Source organism: Talpa europaea (assembly GCF_964194135.1).
Source record: "Talpa europaea genome assembly, chromosome: 6".
NCBI classification, from domain to species: Eukaryota; Metazoa; Chordata; class Mammalia; order Eulipotyphla; family Talpidae; genus Talpa; species Talpa europaea.
The window spans coordinates 37,823,630-37,846,693 of NC_140072.1; the positions used below are offsets into that span (position 1 = coordinate 37,823,630).

At 44.9% G+C, this 23,064-nt stretch overlaps 1 protein-coding gene across 2 annotated transcripts in view; it reads left to right on the forward strand.

Moving 5' to 3' along the window:
• Window positions 1-23,064, forward strand: part of TBC1D8 (TBC1 domain family member 8) — a gene marked incomplete at both ends in the record, with an annotated part of 105,689 nt that overhangs the window by 63,564 nt on the left and 19,061 nt on the right. For both annotated transcript variants that reach the window (XM_084235951.1, XM_084235952.1), the window contains 8 exons: window positions 1,734-1,962; window positions 4,566-4,806; window positions 13,923-14,130; window positions 15,471-15,665; window positions 16,592-16,768; window positions 18,079-18,229; window positions 20,370-20,584; window positions 21,495-21,612. In XM_084235951.1, the coding sequence (XP_084092077.1) occupies window positions 1,734-1,962; window positions 4,566-4,806; window positions 13,923-14,130; window positions 15,471-15,665; window positions 16,592-16,768; window positions 18,079-18,229; window positions 20,370-20,584; window positions 21,495-21,612 (1,534 nt within the window). The remainder of the gene's footprint in view (window positions 1-1,733; window positions 1,963-4,565; window positions 4,807-13,922; window positions 14,131-15,470; window positions 15,666-16,591; window positions 16,769-18,078; window positions 18,230-20,369; window positions 20,585-21,494; window positions 21,613-23,064) is intronic.

A 23,064-nucleotide genomic window follows, 5' to 3' on the forward strand; every position in this document is an offset into this window, starting at 1 on the left:
GGACTTCTAAAAATATTCATCTTCCTTAATTATAATTTTTATATTTTATAATGTCTTATTAAATGAAATATGAAAATGAAAGGAAAACCTAATGAAGATAAAAATAATTTGAAATATTTCCAACCTTCAGGTTTATTTTAAAGATAACTAAAAATCCCATGTTAATCTAAATGGTAATACCCAGCTAATTTTCTAAATAGCTTGTATTGTACAGGCTTTGGAAGCAGTTCCCCAAAACTCCCCAAAGTGGTTTATACTAAGGGATATATAACCTTTCATAATACCACACCTCCAAGAGTAGAAAGGAAGGCAAATGCTAATAAAGTTGAAGGGTAGAATTATAGGTATATTTAAAGCACTGAGTACCATATATGAGTCCTGGGGCCCTGGAATTCTTGTGTAGCTGCTCATGTGGTGACAAAAAAATTTATTCTCAGTGAAAAAATGTGCAGTGACTCACAGGAATGGGGAATCAGATTTCTGAGCTTGTTAATGAGTTATCACCTTTCAGAACAGTCTCTAGGCTAAAATTCTAGGCACTTCTACCACTTCACCCCCCCCCCCGATAAGAAAGGATCCCTAGTATTATTTGTTATTAGAAAAACAATCCTAGATTCAGAAGCTTTCCTTCAAAGTCTTTACTCCCAGTAGACCAGAATGCTTTGAAGGGATTCCTACAACTGCATCATTTTTTATTATATTCTTAACTGTTTTCTGAAACCTTGGCCAACAAACTCCTTTTCTACTGTAGAATACCACGTGAAATATATCAGGTATCAAACTGAACAGGCTTTCCCAAGATGCCACTGTGACATGTGGATTACTGTGAACTGAGGTCAGTCTAGGCCCTCAAGCTCATGAGAAACTTTTACCACACTCATAATTACCTAGGGGAATGATGATTGGAGGTATTACCTAGAATAAGGATTTTTATCAAAAATTACCTTTATTCTGGAGAAACCTTTCTACACAGGAGGCAAACATCTAATTACCGAGAATCTGGTCTTTGCCTGTCCCCGCCCCCCCCCTCTCCTGGAAGCCCTGGGCATCTATTCCATTCTTTAGCTCTGGAGATATTCTTCCGCTTCCCCACATTTCCTTTAGAATTGACATCCCTGTAGATTCTCTGTACATATGTAATTATATTTGTTCTTTTCTCCTGCCTGATGTTAATTTGATTGCATGACCAACCTGAGAGAAGCCCCGAGGGGGGAGGGAGAGATTTCCTTTCTATGCCTAAAACACAGACAGGCAGCTGTTAGCTTTATACCAATGATTTCTAACCTAACGAGGAAGATGCTCAGTTTTAACTTCTAATTCAAACTTGGGTAGTTCTTCAGGGTTGATTTCTTGAATGCACATACCTGAGCAGTCCCTTGGTCCTCCTATCCTTGGAGGGAAGAGCTAGAAGGTATCCTAACTAGTAATTGCTTGGTTGAGAATTAGAAGTCTGATTCGCCCAAAGCCCCAAGGCTGGCAAATAGCCAAGTGAGAGACTTGTTCTTGATTTTCCATCCACCAGCTTTTTCTTTCCCACTGTGACCATGTTCCTGGGTGGTTGGCAAATGATCTGGTGAGCAGTTCTCATCCATCCTGTGAGTCTGTCATAGATTGAGGATGTATTCCTTGGGCAATCCATTCCTGGTATCTGTGCTGCTGTCCTTCCTGCTCACATCCCTTCCCACACCTCCCCTTGCCCGCCTCACACACGTACCCTTCTCTTTCTGTGTCAGGCTCTGATTGCGGAAGAGACGAGCAGCAGGCTTGCTGAGCAGGAAGAGGAGCCGGAGAAGTTCCGAGAAGCTTTGGTGAAGTTTGAGGCCAGGTTCAACTTCCCAGAGGCAGAGAAGCTGGTCACCTATTATTCCTGCTGCTGCTGGAAGGCCAGGGTTCCCCGCCAAGGCTGGCTGTACCTCAGTATCAACCACCTCTGCTTCTACTCCTTCTTCCTGGGCAAGGAGCGTAAGTGAGGCCTGTGCTGGTGCCTAGACAAGTTACTAGCCTGAAGAATTAGAAACAAAAGATTTAAATAAGTGATTGTAATGATAACAGGTGGTACTTGCTTAATTTCAAGTGACTGTGCAGACAATTGTATTCAATGGTATATGCTACTACCAAGAAGGGGGTTTGATTTGGTGAGAGTTCACTTTTTCTATTGCCTTAAATATTTCCATGTCACTCACTCCATTTAGCTGCTAAAGCATTTTCATTATTACATGTTGCTTTGAAAACAGTGTTACAGCTGATGGCCCGTAATTCTGAAGGAGTGGAACATATTGCTGCTGCTTAAACCAGGGCTGTTTATGAAACTCATTCTGCCTGGGAGATCACAATGCTCCGGAGAAGTAACTGGATACACAGTTGAAGAGGAATTTTTCACCTGGTCCTCTGGGTCTCGATTAGTCAGTGGCAGTCACCATACAAGGCAGAGGAATTCCAAAGTAAAAAAGAAAAAGCCACAAATGTCATTCCCATTGACACTTCTTCCAGAACCAGATATTCTTTCAAGTGTCCTTACAGGGTAGTGTGGAAGCGGATGGATGGATGGATAATTTTTTCTGCCTGCATTTGCATACATACTTCCAGTTAAACCAATGGAAGGGATACCTTGAGTTCCGCTGTAGCCAGCTTTGCTCATGTGTGCCCTTTCTTCCCCATGCCTCCGGCTTCAGTTCTAATGTTCAGCACATACACCCTGTTTCCACAGCCCTTCCCCAGCCTGGAATGTGCTCTGACCTAACTTTTGTCATCCTTGTTCTGCTACTTTCTGAAATACTTCTCAAAATTAACACCCTGTCTTTCCTTCTGTTCCTTCATTTTTTTTTAAAGATTTGTTTATTTATGCATACAAGAACTGGGGTACAGTACAGGCCAGAGGTACGGGGGGTGAGAATATTCACCAGAGACAGAGTAAGGAGCAGAACAGGAAGACTGAAGTGCACTGCTGAGGGGAGCAGTGGGTGAGACAGAAGAGGTCTGCTGCGCCATGCGTGTAGCTTCCTGGCTGGCTGGGTTTTGAACTCGTGCTGCAGAGGCTGTGGACAGTTTCATAGTGCTGCGTCTTAACCCCTTGCACTACCAGGGAGGCCCCCCTCCCTTCATTCTAATCTGTACTTGGAAACTGCTGCTCAACCTTTAAAATTCAATTCAGATTTTATCACTTCCAGGGGGCCTTCCCTGGGCCCTATATTTTGCACCACACTTGCTTCTATTTTGGTCCTGTTAAGTCAGGGGTAGATTGTTTGTTTACATGTCTGTTTTCACTCTTTGAAAAAGCTCAGTACAAAGTAGATGTTTAATTGGTGAAAGCTGATGTGTAGATGGAGTATATGTGCATGTGAAAGACTATATAGGAAAGCACCTGGGAGTGCTGAAGAAGTTTCTTCTAAGCCTGATGTAGAAACGTGACCTAAAATTATCAAAACACTAAAAACATTATTGCAAAATGAATGGAAAGAAATCATAGAAATAAAAACTTTCATCATCCCCTCCTTTACTTGAAAAGGAAAATGAGTTATTTCCTGACAGTTATCAATCATTGTCACTAAACCTAATTTGTTAGGATGATACAATTTGGGAAAAATAAATGATTCCTGCGTTTGACAGCATCTATCATTTTAAGCTGTTACATATGTCTCCTCCCCATTTGCTCAGCACCAGCACTTGAGCCTAGCTACCACTGTATTGGAAACATTTCTGAGAATAGAACACTTGTTTATAAAATGTACTATTTGTACTGTACTACTTTAAAAAAGAGTACCATAATAACCACTTGTACTCTGTCTTCTATGACTCTAACAAGTGTCATCTGACCAGTCTAAATGTTAAGCCTGGTTCTCTAAACGAGACCATGAATAATCCTCTTTTTTTTTTTTTTTTTTTTATAGAGGCATGCTTTATTTATTTGTTTGCTGGTTTGTTTGTTTGTTTTGTTTATACATGCACTGGGTACAGTCAGAAGCGCGGGAGGGTGAGAGAATTCACCAGAGCCAGAGCGGGGAGCAGAGCAGGCAGAAGGACCGAAGCACACTGCTGAGGGGAGCAGCGGGCGGCAGGAGAGGTCTGCACGCCATGTGGGACCCTCCTCTGGTGGCCAGGGAGCAGCCGGGGATCGAACCGGCGCCGCAGAGGCCGCGCGCAGTTTCGCAACCCAGCGCTCAACCGCTGTGCCACCGGGGAGGCCCATGAATAATCCTCTTTTGCACTCTTTTTTACCCCATAACTTATACCATGAATGCTGCTTTTGAAATATGCAAAACTTTTGCATATTTTGCAAATATTCAAGTTTAAGTATTCTTGAGAAAGTTTTTACATTATTAACTTGGTATTTCAGAAGGATGTCCCCATATGTGTACGGTTGTCAGAAACGTTCAAAGTTTTACTTAAATCTTTATGAAAACCTTTAGAATATGAGATAGTTTCTAACAGAGAGCATTCAAGAAGTTGCTCTGGCTTAAAAGGTATTTGTACTTCAACTTAAGGAAAGCCTGGAGCTGTTTGCTGACACATTTAAGTTTGGCTCAGATTTTAAGATAAAACTTGTATTTGCTTTTTTTCTCTTCTAGTTAAGCTTGTAGTTCCCTGGGTTGATGTCCAGAAGTTAGAAAGAACGTCCAATGTCTTTCTGACTGATACCATCCGAATCACCACGCAGAACAAGGAGCGGGACTTCTCCATGTTCTTGAACCTCGATGAGGTGTTTAAGATTATGGAGCAGCTGGCGGATGTGACACTCCGCAGGCTGCTGGATAATGAGGGCTTTGACCTGGACCCAGATCTGCAGGAGCCAAGCCAGATCACCAAGAGGTAAGAGCGTCTGCTCCCAGGTGTCCCTCACCTGCACAGGGGGCCGAGCTGGTGAACCACAGTGACTTCATGTGCTTTATTAGCCCTGCTTGTACTAGCTTTAAATTTCCCTTGTGGCATAATACAGATTTTCTTATGCTGCTAATTGTGACAGAGAGGTAATGACTGGCAGTGATTACTGTTCATTTCCTATATACAGTAGACTTTGACTAGTAGATCCAATTCTTTTTTTTTAATCTATTAGTTCAAAATTGCTTTTCTTTTTTTTTTTTTTTAAAGATTTATTTATTTATGCATACAAGAGCTGGGGTACAGGCCAGATGCGTGGGAGGGTGAGAGGATTCCCCAGAGACAGAGCAGGCAGACTGACTGAAACACACTGCTGAGGGGAGCAGCGGGCGAGACGGGAGAGGTCTGCTGTGCCATATGGGTTTCTCTCTGTCTGGCCGGGGATTGAACTTGTGCTGCAGAGGCTGTGGAATGCTTCATAGTGTGGTCCTTAACCCCTTGTGCCACCAGGGAGGCCCTCAAAATTGCTTTTCATAAACATATTTCTAAAAAATGTAATATGGGTGGCTTCATGATAGCATTCTCTTTAGCATTTTGCTTTATTAATGAGCATTAAGAAATTTTGTATTTTCATATTTAACTAGAAATATGACTTACTAATAGTGAATGTTTTTTGTTTGCCTTAAATTGGTACCAGTCACAGAGACTTCTGAGGTAGTTGCTTGAATTACTTGTCACTTCAACTTCATTATCTAGTTCAACTTTATTTTCTAAAATGCAAACTGTGGTGTTGGAACTTGACTATGATTTCTGACTGTGGGTCACAGTGGTTACTGCAGAGCTGATAAAAGGCACAGGATTACAAAGGACTCCTTTGGAAAAACAGGTTACCTATAAAGTGCTGTCCTGGTTGGATGTTTTTGACGTAGATGCAGAATTAACCTACTATTTTGATACCACTTCAGTGACTACTGGTCATTGAAAAAAAAAAAACAACAGAAAACCTTTTTCTTGTGGCAAAATAAGCATATCATGTAATTTACCATTTTAACCATTTTTAAATGTGTGGACCAGTGGTATTAGGTGCACTCGTATTGTGCTGCCATCATCACCCATCTCAGGGACTCTTCCAGAACTGACACCCTGTACCCACTAACCAGTAACTCTCCATTCTATCGCCCCTAGTCTGCAGAAGCCACCATGCTACTTTCTACAAACTTGGTGATTCTAGGTTCCTCATAGAAGCAGCAATAAACCAAATATATTTCTTTCTGTGACTCCTTTTAATTTCACTTCTCATCGTGATCTTAAAGCCTTGCAGCTGTGAACATGAGTATGCAGGCATCTGTTCCATTCCCTGCTTTTAATTCTTTAGGGTCCGTGCCCAGAAGTAGACTCTCTGGATCTATGGTGATTCTATGTCTAGTCATCTAAAATTTTTTAAAAAGTATTTATTTGAACATTCCTATTACTCCTATATGTGTACTGTCATCTCTGAACGTTTGGGGAATGTATGTCCTAACTAGAGGTCTCTGAATGGCACCGTTTAGTTTTTGTGTATTCAGAAGAATTTAAAGGCCCTCTCTGCTTTGTGCATAATTTTAAACTGAGCACCTATAGTCAGAAGGTAGGCAAAAATAAAAGCCAAATACTCGGAATTTTTTCTGGGGGGCGGGCGGTGGGTAGGTAAAATTTAACAAGTTTCACTTGGTTCTGCATCCTCTGGTGACCTGACGTGAGACAGTGCTGCTTCATGAGAGGGGACCTTAGGGCCGCTTCTCTGGTCCTCTGACTCTGGTCTGGAGTTCTTCCGTGTGCCTCCCGGCCCCTTGCTTCCCCTTCACCTCATCTAGCCCCCACTTAAAGGGCCCTATTGTAAAATGATTGTGACCCAGTGCAGTGAGACCACACTCTGCCATATTTCTGCACATGTCTCTGTAATAACTTGGCATATGAATCCTGTTAGTCTAACTTACAAAGATCTGGCAAAAAAAAAGAAATAAGTCTCAGGTGTCTGAGTTGCTAAAGGGCTTGTGTAAAACACCAATTAAAGCTTTTCACACTTTCCCCTTGTTTGCACACAGATGCCTCAGTGTGTGGGTCACAGCCACAGTCTTGGGAGTGGATGTCAGCTCATTGTCACCCTGTGTGTCCTGGTCAGCCCCATGAGCGCTGACATTTCAGAGTGACTCCTGACCAATATCCTGATGTTACAGCTCCACTTCCAAATGTGGTCTTTTGGGCTTGGATAGAAAGGAGAAAAAAGAGGAAGAATAAAAGTCTGTAGCCTTGTAGACCCTTCTGGTATATTACCTGTTAGGAAAGAAATGTCATCAGTGTTGGCTTCTTCATTCGCATTGCAGAAGTCAGGTGGATTCAACAGGCTGCTGTCCTCTGCCTTCCACCCTGGCAGCTATTAGAAAGCAGGGGAGAAGAGAGAGATACAGAGAGAAGGCCCTGGTGGTAGGCAGTGGTGGAGCCTCCTGGGTCCCATGGGTGCCCTAAGCTGGCCCCATGTGGGAGAGCAGAGTTTGGTCCACAGCATGTTTTGCTGGTCACTGCACTTTGACTGACTTCCTCCAAAAGTGAAAGGCATGTCATTGCCTACCAATTCCTTGCTGGTTCTCACTTGTAGTTCTCTGTCATGGAGACATAGGCCTGTGGACACAAACAGGTAATGACTCAGTCAACTTGACATCCTGCCAAGAGAGCCCAGGTTTTAAAGTTTAGGAAAACAGTCTCTTCATGATCTGGGCACAATTAGAAGTGCTGGAATGCTCCTCAGGCTCTCTTTGTTGATAGGGTTTTTCACTTCCCTTCCCAGATAACGGCTTTAGAAAGCTGACCTTGGGCTCCAGAGGGCGATGAGCTGTCTGATTAGGGATTAGTCATGCTTGCTGCTTGTGCTCTCTCCCGCTGGACCTGGGGACACAGAGCACAGCCTGGCTGCACCTCCAGGAAGAGCAAGGAGGATGGGACGGTATAGTCACCCAGGATCTGGTCAGACAAGGTGGAGCTTGGCAGGATTCGGGAATCATTTGGCGCAGTCCTCATGCTTCAGGGGGCCCTGGGCCATGGTTTCTCCAGGCAGCAGGGCAGAATCCAGGAGGGAGAGGGGACCTCCATAGAGAGTGGGGAGGGAGGGAATTGATTTCCCTGTCCTGATATTTACAAACAAAAAATATTTCACTCTGAAGTTGTGAATGATGGGTGAGAAAAGTGTGTCCAATTATTTTGGGATGGGGGAGAGGGTAGAGAAGTGATAGACTTCATTAAATTGAGAATAAATAATATCTCTTCATTAAAATCTGTTTTGATTGACTGTGAATGCTGGAGGAAAACTCAGTTACTGCAGTGTAGTGAATGGAAGTTATTTCCCGTCACGTAAGTCTTTTTATCAGAATTTAAAGGTGAGTGGTATCTGCTAAGGGGCTGGTGTCCTGTGTGATAAAACTTCACCCCCTCGTTTGGCTGATTCTTCACTCTCTGGCTTCCTCCTGCCTAGATTTACCCCCTTACCTGCCATTCTGCTTGTGCCCCACTAGGAATGCTCAGTCTTGCTCTTTAATGTTTGTGATTTATGTCCTGATTGTAGCTGAGTCCTCTTGAACCAACAGAAGCTTCTCGCATAGGAGGGCCCATGTTTCCCAGCCCTGCAGATCCCTAGCCACTCTGGTTGTGGGGGCCTCCGGCGGGGGGGCAGGATGGCAGGATGGGGAGAAGCGGACCAAAGCAGGAGCCTGTTGTTGGGAGTGAAAACACCTCTCACATGCGCGTGCTGTAGCCATCCTGCCCTGTCGGGGTCAGTGTGGATGTATTTTCAAAGGAAATGAGGGCCTGGCAGGTCACCTGTTGCCTGTTGTCACGTCTACGTCCCCAGTGGTGTTGGGCTGCTTTGTGCCTGTATGTGCTGCCACACGGCAGCACTGTACTTGCACTTCCTCCAAGCTCTTGGGATCACAGAGTAAAGATTTTTTTGTTTTTGTTTTTGTTTTTTTAAGGATTTTTTTTCAAAATTTATTTATTTATTTATTTATTTATACAAGCACTGGGTACAGTCAGAAGTGCGGGAGGGTGAGGGGATTCACCAGAGCCAGAGTGGGGAACAGAACAGGCAGACTGAAGAAAGACACGGCTGAGGGGAGCAGCGGGCGGCAGGAGAGGTCTGCGCGTCTTGTGGGACCCTCGCCAGCGGCCGGGGATCAAACTGGCGCTGCAGAGGCTGCGGGCAGCTTCGCCACCAGGGAGGTCCCAGAGTAAAGATTTTTTTTTTTCCTCTTTTTTTTTTTTTAATAAATTTTATTTTTATATTCCCCATACAATTGCAACCCCCCCATTCTGACCCCAATCCCTCCCCTCCTGCCCCCCTACCCCCCAAAAAGTGTCCCTGTTTCATAGTTTTTTGTTGATTTTGATTTTCACTTTCTTATAGTTATTCATTTTCCTGGCCCCTTATTTAAGTTTTCTAGATTCCTGCTATGAGTGAGACCATCCGGTATTTTTCTTTTTCTTTCTGGCTTATTTCGCTGAGCATGATCCCATCCAGCGCCATCCATGTTGCTGCAAATTGCATGTGTTTATCTTTTTTGAATGCTGAGTAATATTCCATGGTATATATGTACCACATCTTCTTGATCCAGTTATCTATTTTGGGGCATTTGGGCTGTTTCCATAGCTTAGCTATTGTAAATAGTGCTGCTATAAACATAGGGGTGCAGGTGTTCTTTGGCATTGATGTTTCTGTGTCCTTTGGGTAAATACTTAGGAGTGGAATTGCTGGATCATATGGAAGCTCTATGTTTAGTAGGTCCAGAAATCTCCACACAGCTCTCCATAGTGGTTGGACCAGTTTGCACTCCCACCAGCAGTGCAGAAGAGTTCCTTTTTCACCACACCCTCGCCAACATTTGTTGTTGCTAGTTTTTTTTAATATGTGCCATTCTCACTGGTGTAAGATGGTATCTCATGGTAGTTTTGATTTGCATTTCCCTGATCACAAGTGATGTTGAACACTTTTTCATATGCTTGTTGGACATTTGCATTTCCTCTTCAGAGAAGTTTCTTTTTAGCTCTTCTGCCCATTTTTTGACTGGATTATTTTCTTTGTTGTTGTTGAGTCTCATCAGCTCTTTGCAGATTTTTGTGATCAGTCCTTTATCATTAGTGTTGGGTGCAAAAATGTTCTCCCATTTGGTGGGGTTTCTCTTTGTTTTTGTTATTGTCTCTTTTGCTGTACAGAAGCTCTTTAATTTGATGTAGTCCCAGCTGTTTATCTTTGCCTTCACTATCACTGCTTTGGGTGATGTGTCTGTAAAGATGTCTTTGATGTGCAAATCACGTAGTGTTTCGCCTATATTTCCTTCTATATATTTTATGGTTTCAGGTCTTATGTCTAGTTCTTTAATCCATTTTGAGTTGATTTTTGTGTATGGTGTGAGGTAGTGGTCAAGCTTCATTCTTTTGCATGTAGCGACCCAGTTTTCCCAGCACCATTTATTGAACAAACTTTCTTTGCTCCAATGCATAGTCTTTGCTCCTTTGTCAAAGATTAGTTGACCATCAATCTGTGGGTTTATTTCTGGATTTTCTATTCGATTCCATTGGTGTGTATGTCTGTTCTTGTTCCAGTACCATGCAGTTTTGATGATTATGGCTTTGTAGTATAGTTTGAAGTCTGGGAGTGTGATGCCTCCATTCCCTTCTTTTTTTTCTCAGGAGAGCTTTGGCTATTCGGGGTTTTTTGTGATTCCATATGAATTTTATCAATAATTGTTCTCTTTCTTTGAAGAATGACATTGAAATTTTGATTGGAATAACATTGAATCTGTATATTGCTTTTGGTAGGATGGCCATTTTAATAATGTTTATTCTTCCAATCCATGAGCAGGGGATGTCTTTCCATTTCTTTGTGTCTTCTTCTATTTCTTTTAACAGTGTTTTATAGTTTTCTTTGTATAGGTCCTTTACCTCTTTTGTTAGATTTATTCCCAAATATTTGATTTTTTTTGTTTCAATAATAAAAGGGATGGTTTTTTTGATTTCTTCTTCAGATTTATTGTTTGTGTATAGGAAGGCTACTGACTTTCGCGTGTTGATTTTGTATCCTGCCACTTAACTGATTGATAAGTTGAATTAGTTTTTCTGTGGAGTTTTTGGGGTTCTCTATGTATATTATCATATCATCTGCAAATAGTGATAGTTTGACTTCTTCTTTTCCTATTTGGATTCCTTGGATGTCTTTCTCTTGTCTTATTGCCAGAGTGAAGATGTTTTGAGCAGGCATATGTGAAAAATGCAGTGTTTAATGCGTCAGCTGGGACAGTGAGGAAAAACGTGTGTACCTGGTCTCGCTGCCTTGTATTTCTAGTTATTTCTTTGTTTCCCTGAGTTTTGAATGGCGTTGGGCTTGGGAATGCAATGAAGGACAGCTGGAAGTTTGCGTTTCTTCCTGAGGCTCTCTGGCTGCGGGGACACAGTTACCCCAGCTGGGCAGGGACAGTGGCTCCAGGCTTTCTGCTCATTTGCCAATGGCAAGAACTAGCACACTGAGCTGTCTGGGGAAACATTGGCCTTGAGGCAGCGTGAACCTGCTGACCCTAGTAGATTTGGGCATGCAGAACAGATGACATCATGAGGTGACAGTTGGCACAGAACATGTACTTTCTTCCCAAAAGCATTCTAAAAAGTGAATGAGGGAAAAGAGAGGTAAACCTGTTTTGGATACATCGTTGACTAATCTAGGAGAGAGAAATCTAGTTCTGGGTTACAGAAAAGCCAAAGAACTATCTGCCTTTTAATTTATTGGGTCTGATGTTTTAGGAAATAAATCTGAATTTTAAGTGTGTGCCTATAATCTAGAATTTTCTGCATACTTGGTTGCATATTTTAACTTCAGCTTTAATAAAGATGTTGATGTTTATTCATCCATATTCTAATCAATCCACATCTGTTCTCCACATGGATATAGGTTCATAAAATGGCATGTGTGAAGGCAGGGGGATTTGTGGCACCTTCCCTTGCTCTTCTCAGTTGTGGTTTCCTCTCGGAGCAGTTGCTTTGACAGTGCACGCCAGCAGTGTGGATGGTGGGTAGCAAATATTGTTGGGGTTGCTAAGCTAGTTCCTGTCTTTATAGGGGGGCTTCTGCAGTGCATAAAAGACCTTTGATTAGCTACACAGTTGCTGAATGTTAAGGTCTGACCCATGTCTGTCCGTTGTCTCTCTGGGAGGGAAAAATGGAAGCATTCAGCAAGTACTAGAAGGTCTGACAGGTGAGTTGTGACTAGTGGACTTTGTTTTGATACTGTTCAGAAAAAGGAGTTGATATGTTTAGCATTAAAACTACCACCTGCATTGAAACGGACCTAAAAGATGGGGTGGTCTTATTCTGAGCTCCTTAAATGTTTTTCATTTGGCAAGTCGTCATTTCTTCATGTCACTTATGTTAGAAAGTTAAATATCTATAAAAACAGAATTAAAAGCAGAATTCAAAGAGAATTTTCTAGTGGGGTGGAAGGAAAATAAGAAAATCCCTCCTGCTGCTCTCTCCTTTTGTAATTTGAGGTCACTGGTCTCTGAATAATGAAACAGCAAGACAGACAGATCATTTCAGTGGAAAAAAGAACAGCCTAGAAAGCAGAATGGAGACTTTGTGTGTAGCATACCCAGGCAACTCAGAAGCCACAGAGAAGGGATGGGGGGCGGTGAACTGAGCTATTTGGCTGAGAAAGCAGGTGCACTGAATAGAAGTAAACTTGTTTTTAATGTCCCTCAGATAACTGAGCACCTTATTCTTAATTTGAAGGGTTGCGCACTAAATATGTGAGTCTTTATACCCTCCCTGTAGCTCAGCACGAGCTGCTGTGACTTATCACTGGCCATATATTCATATCAGCTTCAGCATCTCCTGGGAGGGCAGGGTTTGTGCTTCCAGGAAGGAAAAAGACAACATTTTAATTCAGGGGCAATTGGAATGACATTTGTGAGATATGTGTCATTAGGGAGCACTGGCTTTGCCTTCCCCAAAGCCAGCATGACCAGACTGCTTTTAGAAAAAGCAAGAGCTTTTGGGGCCTCTCCTGGTGGTGCAGTGGTTGAGCGCTGGGTTGCGAAGCTGCCCGTGGGCTCTGCAGCTCCGGTTCAATCCCGGGCCACCAGCGAGGGTCTCACATGGCACACAGACCTCTCCTGCTGTGCCCGCTGCTCCCTTCAGCAGTGTATTTCGTCAGTCTGCCTGTTCTGTTCTCTGCTCTGGCGAATTCTCTCACCCTCCCACGCTTCTGACTGTACCCAGTGCTTGTATAAATAAATAAATTAATTAAAAGCTATAGCTTTTCCCATTTAGATGTAGGTCAGCTCTCAGTAAACTGGGTGGTGTAGTGGAGACTTGCCTTCTATTTTTATGGCACGTAAATGTCTAGAGCATTCTTGGTGGTGGTTTCCCATTTCTCTCCCAGCTCCTCTCAGGAAGCAGCTCAGGCACCTGTGGAAGTAGATGTCCCTGTTGTGTCAGGAACTTAGGTGCTGTGACTGGCCTGCAGCCATTGCACCCATCTTGATCGGCAGGATTTGTGTAACTCTGTCTGTGTCCAGAGGACTTTATGGACATGTCTGAATCTTCTCTTTATGAGGGTTTCATAGTAAGTTCCATGGACTTTCCCACCTCTATCATGTCTCCTTGAGGACATACCAGACTTTTTTCCAAAGTAGCTGTACGGTTTTACATTCCCACCTGCAGTGTATGAAGGTTCTTTCTGGTTTCTCCAGATCCTCACCAACACTTGTTATTGTCTGACTTTTTGATACTGGATTCTTATATAATTGTTTCATTGTAATTCACAGTGTTTCTCAGCGGGAAGGAATGTTTACCAAGGTTTATGAGTTAGTTGTATTAGTTCTGCCCAGAAGCAACCCATCCTCTTTTTGGCACTTGTGCAAAGGTTGGCTTGTGAGGTGGAGTTCTTGTGCCTGACTTGTGTGGGAACTAGAGGGGTGTGGTGCCTTTTTGCACTCACATCAATATCAGGCTATGCCAGTGGGTTTTATAATGTTTTCCATTGTAACTGTTTTTCCGCCATTCCTTTTTAACCCTTCTTCCTCCATTGCCAGAGACCTTGAAGCCAGAGCCCAGAATGAGTTCTTCCGGGCTTTCTTCAGATTGCCAAGGCAGGAGAAGCTGCATGCAGTCGTGGACTGTTCCCTCTGGACACCGTTCAGTCGCTGTCACACTGTCGGGCGGCTGTTTACCTCTGACAGTTACATCTGCTTTGCCAGCAAGGAAGATGGCTGCTGCAATGTCATCCTCCCACTCAGAGAGGTAGCCACTGCCCTGGCATGAGCTTTCCATCAGTCTTTTGTTGTTGAACGTGGCTGCTGTGAGGTGGGGTGCAGGAGGGCATCTCACACAGCAAGGTTTTGTCAGCAAAAGAGAAGCATCTAGAGGGAAGCACGGTCTGAATTTGACTATTACCTGTTTGGCTGTTGCATGTTCTATTGTTGCTATGGTGACCTGAAATTTACATGGAAGGTCAGGGCATATTCACCTCTCTTTTATTGATAAAACTGTGTTAAAAAGTACATGCTTAGCAGTTAAAATTTTTCTAGCAGCTTTTAGGAATGAATCCTAACCTTTCATTCACAAAATGGGGGACAAGGGCAACCTACAAAGAGTTATCACATTTGAAAATAAGTGTCAAATTGCTTGGCTTTTCTACCCTTCTGAAACTTGAGTGAAAAATTAAAAAAAAAAATGCTTCCTATAATGTGCATCAGGTACTTTCCTACCATTAAATTCCGCAATTCTTTTGGAAATGGGAATGTGGGGCAACCTGAATCATTTTCCACATCTGATGAACTCAGCCCTTTGGTTTCAGGGCCTCCCGAAGTGACAGTACCTACTGCTCTGTTGCACATCAGACCTAAATTCTCACTGTTGTAACATGTGAACTAAGCATACTGTTGTTGAGGAGAACTCAGACTTCTTCATGTGATCTCTTAGCTCCATGTTATTTTTCTGCAACTGGTGGCTTCATTTTACGAATAGTCTTATGAGGTGAGCAAGAAATCCAGGAGCTGTCTGAGACTTTTTTTAAAAAATATGGTAACATATCCATGACATTGATTATTTGAACCAATTTTAAGGGTTGCAGCTCAGTGGCATCAGTACATTCCCATTGTTTGCAACCATCGCCAGAACTTTTTCATCTTCCTAAATTGACACTGCACCCATCAGACTCAATTCCCCTCTCCCTTCCCCAACCCCTGACAGCCACCTTTCTGCATTGTCTCTGTGAGTCTGACTATTCCAGGTACAAATATGAGTGGAATCATATAGTATTTGTCCTTCAGTGACTGGCTTCTTTTACTTAGCATCACGACTCCCAGGTTCATTGATGCAGCATGTGTCAGAATATCCGGCCATTTCAACACTGACTAGTACTCCATTGCATCTGTACACCACATTTTGTTTTGCCACAATCCAGTAAGAAACACTTGAGCTACTTCTACCTTTTGGCTGTGTGAATATGCTGCCTTCTAAGTCTTTGTACCGATTCATTAGTTACTTGATTGTGCCTTCTCTTTGGAGATTTTATGAATATGTAATAAAATGCCTGCCTTCTTTCTTGCTGTACCTTTGTGTGTAATTCTTTGCAACAGGTTGTGAGCATTGAGAAGATGGAGGACACAAGTCTGCTGCCTAACCCCATCATCGTCAGCATCAGGAGCAAGATGGCGTTCCAGTTCATTGAGCTCAAGGATAGAGATAACTTGGTGGAGAGTCTGCTCCTGAGGTTGAAGCAGGTGCACGCCCACCACCCTGTGCGTTACGACACCTCCCAAGATGAAGACATGGTACGGTCTGTCTAAACAGTGCATACCTTAAAGTGAAAACCCCTTTTCAGCACTTCTAGGGCAGTGGTCTCCAAGGGGGAGTGCACATGAAGATGATCTATCTGGGTATAAGAAAAATATCAGATTATTTGACCTGTGGATCAGTCCATATAATTTCACATACACTGGTTGTCCTGACTGGGTGTTAAACAGGTGAGAGTTTGCCCCCCCCCATAGATTGAGAGATTGATGGGGTGCCCCGCAGATTGGCGGCACTACGGGGGCACCCCACTTACAGGTTAGAAGAGTTGACAGGTCCTTTCTCTACATGTTAGAGGTTGGTGGGTGCACTTGTGTGTAGGAGGCAGCCCCTCATTGGCTGCAGGCTTTGGTGGGGAATCAAGGCACATGTGAGTAGACACCCTCTTTACATGTTAGAGGGGTCATCTCCCGCTGCCCTCCTGATCCCCAACGTTGGAGGGAATGGTGTTATTTGGGGGCAGATGTAACTTGCCAAAAGAAGTTTTCATTGTCTTTGAGGTTGGACAGCTGCAAAAATGGACCTGGCTCTGCAGGGGCCTTTTCTCCTGTTCTTTCCTTTCCATCCCCCTTTCTTGACCTGTTTTTCACCTGAAGCAATTAACTGGAAGGAAAGGAAAGTCTGAGGACGTTAGAGCTGTTTTCTCAAGATTTTCACCCTCTGCTTGGGAAACTGAGGAAGGCTGAGGCTTTCCCGCTCCCCCGAGTCCCACGCTCCCTAGGCCTCGAGCAGCAACGCTGGGAAAACAGTGTGGACCACTCTCAGCATCCAGTCTGTTGGGTTTCACGTTACCCTGTTTTTCCCTCGAGTCATAAACAGACATGTTTAAGTTTGCGACTTGCATGCTGCCAAAGGCAGAACAAAAACTAATGACTTTCTTCTGTCTGGCTCTTGTTTTTCCATGCAGGCTTCACCTGTGTTTCATTCAACAAGCATATGCAGCGACCACAAGTTTGGGGATCTTGAAATGGTGTCTTCCCAAAATAATGAGAAGGGCGAAAAAGAAAAGAGCCCGCGGCTGCACCCCGAGGCCCTGATCGCTGTCTTCCAGCAGTCAGGAGGCCAGAGCCCCGACTCTCGAATGGTGGGTGTGCACTGTGCCCTTGCCGGGCACTTGTGGGTTTGGCATGGGGGTTTCTTCTGTGTGACCCACTGAGGAAGGCGCATCACTCGTCCAGCCCCTCAGGGCAGGAGCGCAGGTGCTGTGGGCTCAAGGCAGCCTGGGAAGCTGGCACCCGCCTCCCTCTGTCTTCAGTACAGGAGGAGGGTGTCAGTGATGCTATCGCCTGAGCCCGTCTGGGCACATGGAGGATGGGGTCAAACACTGGGGGCTGCATGTCCTGAAGGTGCTGACCCTGGAGGGGTTTTCCAGGAGTCGAATGCATCTTTCTTCTTTTATCCAGTGTTGTCTGTGTGATAATGTTCTTTTTTGTCTTCTGGGACAAAGGGTCTCCTATCTTCTGGTTCTAATGAGATAAAAATAGTCTTGTTACATTCACTTACAGTTTCCTTCTTTGTAGAGGGAATCGGAGGGAAGTATTATGTACAGAGGGTAGATAGGCTGGAAATTATATTTGGAAATGGTGGCCCAGCAGGTGGGAAGCTGTTAGGACCCGAGGCCCAGGGGTGGCTATGCATCATGTTACCCCAAGCAGCATTTTGCCTCTTGCTGGCTTAAAGGCTCCTGTATAGTCAATTGTTGGCTTTATTCATTCAGACGGAACCTTTTCATATGCTTTGTGCAGAGATGTTCAATGAACTTGTTGACTAAATGCAGGAGAGTATTGAATTAGATGTATATGCTTCTTCCATTCCTGGAGAATCTAGCCAAGTGAAAAGTATACATCAACATCTTGTTTCAAAGGCCCTAAAAATTCCTGTCTGGATAATTTTAAAGGGGATTTTTAGTTGCCTGGAGAATTATAAATTTCTCATTTCTGATAATGAGAAGTGTCATTTTTTTTTTTTTCCAGGTTTAGGTTTTTCTCCTGGCTGTCGGGAAGGTCAGGACAAATCATGATACCCCTCTGAGCGGACTTGTGCTTCAGCACCAGCTCCGGGGAGGGGGGGTTGGGGGGGCCTCTGGAGGAGGGGTCCAGCAGTCTCCCTCCCCCACCTCTCCGCCCATCTGCTCAGGCTGCTTTAGTGTTTGGATGAACATATTCTTACTCTGAACTTTGCCAAGGAAATGACATTTTACTTGTGCAAGTGCTCCCCCTGGGCTCAGAACTCCTGAGGGCTGGTCCCCTCTATCCTCTCTGCCTTGCAGAGATTCAAATATGTGTTGAATGAACAGCCTGTGGCTGTCGGTACCTCTGTTAACAGAAGCGAGATGGGCTATGGTGCAAGGTATGGACAGGCTTCCCCTTACATTAAGAGTGTTTCTATTTCCAGTCCAGAGAACAAATAAAAATCAGCCTGTGGAATGACCACTTTGTGGAATATGGCAGAACTGTGTGTATGTTTCGCACAGAGAAGATCCGGAAACTTGTAGCCATGGGGATCCCTGAATCTTTACGAGGCAAATTGTGGCTCCTCTTTTCAGGTAAGAGATTGGTGTCTTTAGGCCAAATACCCTTTGTGAAGCAGATGTAGGCCCGAATCTGAGCAGTGTGTCTGTGTAGTCATCTGTCTTTAGATTCTATGACATTCCTCACTGTGTTAGCTGTGGGGCTTTGGCCAAGTTTTCTGAGGCCTCTGGGCTACAAGGTGTCCTCCTTGGTCGATGTGAGGTCTGACCAAAGTGATCTCTTCTTGAAATATGATTTTATGAGTCTCTACATAGTCCTAAGAATTCTTTTGAGGACACCCTGGAAGTGAGGTGTCTTCTTGAACATCTTTGCCTCAAAGAGTTTGGAAATAGATTAAAAAATTACAGAAAAATCTTTGTAAATTGTTTACTCACAGTGAACAAACATGGGTCTCTCCTTTGTTGAAGACATAGTGTCTACAGAAGGCAGAATTGTAGATTCCTTTTCTTCCCTGTGTACACTGGCCTCATCCGTGATGCTTTGTCTGCCACTTGTCCAGCCATTCTCCATCTGCTGTTGCTGAAGTCTGTAAGGCCCTTATCAGATCACTTATGATGCATGGACCGAGAGTGGGCAGGGAAGGCCCGTGTGGCATGGTGGTGAGACTTGACTGTTCTTGCAGGGTGCTGTGGGAGGCAGGTGAGGCGGAGGGCCGGGGGGAGCAGTGAGCCTTCTGGAGGCTGGGTGTGGGTGTCTGTCCCCTCAACTGTCTCTCCTCATTGCCCTCCCTCCTGTTAGCCTCTTGTTGGTCCCTCCCCCACAAACAAGTCTGTTCTCTCTCTGCCTTGTCTTTCCTCAAAGTAGCTGAGCCCCTCCCCTTTACCACCCAAGATGCTTGGGTTTGGATTTCATGCTTTCTGGCAGACGTGGGTGGTGGCGCTCTACTTAGCTGGTATTCACTCACAACTCGTCCCGCCATGGCTCACCCCACTGCACATGCCGAGTCAGCTCTGCCTCTGACCTGTCCCTGCAGCTGCCTCCGCAAGATATACTGTGTGAACATTTCTGATATTATCTTCTATATTTAATCAGAACAACCATATATTCATAGTTGAAAAATAAGAAAATATGGAGGAGCAAGCAAGGAAAGGAACATTGTTCACAAACCTACCACTGAAAGGTGGCACGCATGGGTGTATATTCTTTTAGGCCTCTTTAACACACATATATACCCTTTATATTTAAAAAACCCTGTGTAGTTCATTTAGGGCTCTCTGTTCATTCAAGTGATAAGGTGTTTCCTTTGTTGACAGCAATTGCCGTAGTGTTTAAGCTGTTGCTAAATGAGTGGCAGCTGTTAGTGTAAGTGCTGATTATTATGTGTGAACACCATGGTGATTGTTTGATGGATATGACCGGAATCAGTCATTGCAGATATGAGAATTTGAGAATTGAGGAGGATAGCACCTAAACCCAGTGAGAATTAAAACATTAACCAGCTGTTCAAGGCAGAACTGGGCTCTTTCTGTTCCTCCTGGGCCTCCCTGTCTGGGGCTCGCCTCAGCCTTAGAACCCCTGTGCCTCCAGCCTGGGGCTGGGGCGGGGGCTGGTTCCAAACTGAAAAGAACCTTGTGGTGGTGACTCATTCCTCCCCAGTGCTGCCAGCATGCATGAGGCCTGGCAGGAGCTTGGTGGTAGGTTGACTGCTTGATCTTCCTGCACATCAAGAGCCCAGCCTTTAGTGTCCTGTGGGCAGCTTGTTGTGTACTTGAAAACTGTCTTTTAGCTTTACTGAATCATAATTGCACCTGTGCTTGTGTTTCACACATAGGAGTGCAACAATGTCATGTAGAGTGAATGAATGAAAATTGTATGTGTATACAAACGTGTGTGTGCGCGCGCGTGCGTGTGCGCAGACACCTCCTGTTACTAGGGAAAGTGAGATGTCTGTCCCCATGCCTTCCTAAAGGCATGTTAATTAAAACTACTTCTAATATGACCTTCTTCCATATAAGGTTATTCCTAGAAAAGGCACCTTTTTTTCCTTTTTTGTTTGTTGAATAAGTGAAGTCCTTTTGGTTGTGTGTGGCCTCAAAATATTTTGTCCCTCAAATAATGACACCGCACTTAGATCCTCTGATAAAACAGCCCTCTCCCCATATTGACACCATCCTAGTAGTCCATCTCCCTTGAAAAATTACTTTAAATCATCAGATGCCGTGACTGATCTGGCCTCGCATCCGGGTTACTATGGGAATCTGGTGGAGGAGTCCATGGGAAAGTGCTGCCTGGTGACAGAGGAGATAGAGAGGGACCTGCACCGCTCCTTACCTGAGCACCCTGCTTTCCAAAACGAAACGGGAATTGCTGCTTTGAGGAGAGTCTTGACAGCTTATGCCCACCGGAACCCCAAAATTGGATACTGCCAGGTGAGGTGTGCAATGAGGAGCAGACTCCTCTGTTGGTGTCGACCCCAGGCCTCGGGTTCTGTTGTTCTGCCACCCAGTACTGGGGACTGGTGCGTGAAGGCTCGGGCTGCTCCCTTCTGAAGACTGTATGAATGGGGCCGACGGAAACCACCCGCGTGTAGTCAGACTGAGTGAGATTGAAAACCTTATCTGAGGTGGCTGAGAGGAGCCACGCGCGTGCTGAGTCGGACTCATTCTTCACGGCCCTGCAGGCCTCCAGTGTAAGATGGGGGTTGATAAAGCGCCTGCGCAGCTTTGTCCTCCTAGACCTCTACAAAAGCTATGGGGATTATTTTAAAAGAAAATGGCAGTGCTGTTTGAAGGGCGGAGGATGAAGGGGGTGCTTTCCTTCAGGAAACAGTCGGGGCAGGACGTTCTCTGAGCAGTTCCCGAATTTAGGGATGCAGTAAACAAGTACCAAGTACACATCAGCAAGTTAAAGCAACAGCAACAAAACCCACCACAGGGCTGGACTAGAGAAGTTTCTGACATTTAAAAACATGATTCTAAACTTTGTTTTCCTGTAATTAAGCAAATCTCTGGGTGCATGAAGTGATGTGTGTGTGTGTGTCTGAACGTACACACAGACACCAGCTGGATATAATGTGGGCTTGAGGCATGCCCCACGGTTAACTCCAGCTCTGCCAGAGGGTTGGTGGCAGGAGGGTGGTGGGTCGCTCACTTGATGCCTCTCCAGAGGCCCACGCTCATGTCATGGTTGCACCACTTCGCAGGCGTCAGTGAGGCTGGGTACACTGGGTCTCGCGTCTACAAAATCTTGATTGTTGAGGGTCATTCGGGCTTGTGTTTTTTACTGTCTCTGTGGCACCATGTGGTCTGCTAACTGTCCCCCCTCTGTGACCCCTGACAGTCCATGAACATCCTGACCTCTGTTTTGTTGCTGTACGCCAAGGAGGAGGAAGCCTTCTGGTTGCTGGTGGCCGTATGTGAGCGGATGCTGCCTGACTACTTCAACCACCGAGTGATTGGTAAGCCGCCTCCCTCTTCCTCCCCGGTACCTGGGGGATAGGGACAAAGCCAGGACGAAGACATGCGTCATCACCCCTGGTCATAAACTCTCTGCTGAACCAGTCTTTGTACAAATATTGTTTGGTTCTTGAACCTGCAAAACTGTCATTCTCTGCACAATGGTGGAATAAGATAACCTGAATATTCTGCTTTGAACACCTGTGGATTTTGGACTGAGAAACATTTTATTTTATTTTTTTAAGATTTATTTTTTTATACAAGCACTGGGTACAGTCAGAAGCTCGGGAGGGTAAGAGAATTCACCAGAGCGGGGAACAGAACAGGCAGACTGACGAAGTACACTGCTGAGGGGAGCAGTGGGCGTGGCAGGAGAGGTCTATCGCGCCATGTGGGACCCTTGCCGGCGGCTGGGGATCGAACCGGTGCTGCAGAGGCTGCGGGCAGCTTCACAACCCAGCGCTCAACCACTGCGCCACCAGGGGAGGCCCTGAGAAACATTTTAGATGGAATTTACAGAAAGGAAAGAAAAATCCGCAGGTCTAAGAAACAAGTCAGAAGTGAAAACCAGAGTGACATTTCACTGGAGCTGTGGCTGGCAGAGGAAGGGGTGTGGGGTCTTGCTCTGGACAGCCCAGGTGGATGTTCATTTACCTGAAGAGAGGGGTTGGTTGAGCAATGGGGGAGCCTGTTGAGGCCGGATCAAAAGCAGACTTGCACAGTAAGGCGGCTCATTTCTTGCCGCTGGGCTTTAGACAAATCTGTGCACCCTCCGTGCTTCTGCCCTTCGTGTGGTTGAGACTTAAATTTGTGCTCTGGTTCATAGTTCAACAACCTCCTGAGACACAATCCCTAAAATTGCTTCAGCTTGGTGATACTCTTAGAGATAATTTTTAGTAATGTAGATGAGAGATGGAGATGGCCAAAAATGAGGGTGGCACCAGTGAGAACAGAAACCAAAGAACTACATCTAATGCACTGGATGTGGGCGGCGAGGCAGGTAGAAGCGGCTTAAGAGCAATGTCCTAAGAACTGCAGGACTGTGGTGACGTGTAGGGGTTGGAGTGGCAGTTGGCTGGGAAGGAGGCGGCTGCTTCATGCCTTTTGGTGCCTCACACTGTCTTGCTGACTGCCTTCGAGGCCCGAGCAGGTAGATGGCTTGCTGCCCTTATTACTGTACATTGTGGGAGGTGGTTTAACTTTGTTCACTGTAGCAAGGAAGAAGCAGAACCTTGGGGTCACTAAGAGGCATATTGTCAAAGCCATCATAAAGCCACTAGTTGACGAGGGTTGCTGCTGTACAGCTTATCTCGGCAGTGACCTCTAGACCCTCTGCAATGATGCTGACACCTGTGTGACCACTCCAGGACAGGATGGAATATGCGCAGCACTTCCATAACCCACATGGTTCCCTTCTGTCCCTCCGCTGTCACAGACAGTGCTTGGTACTGGTT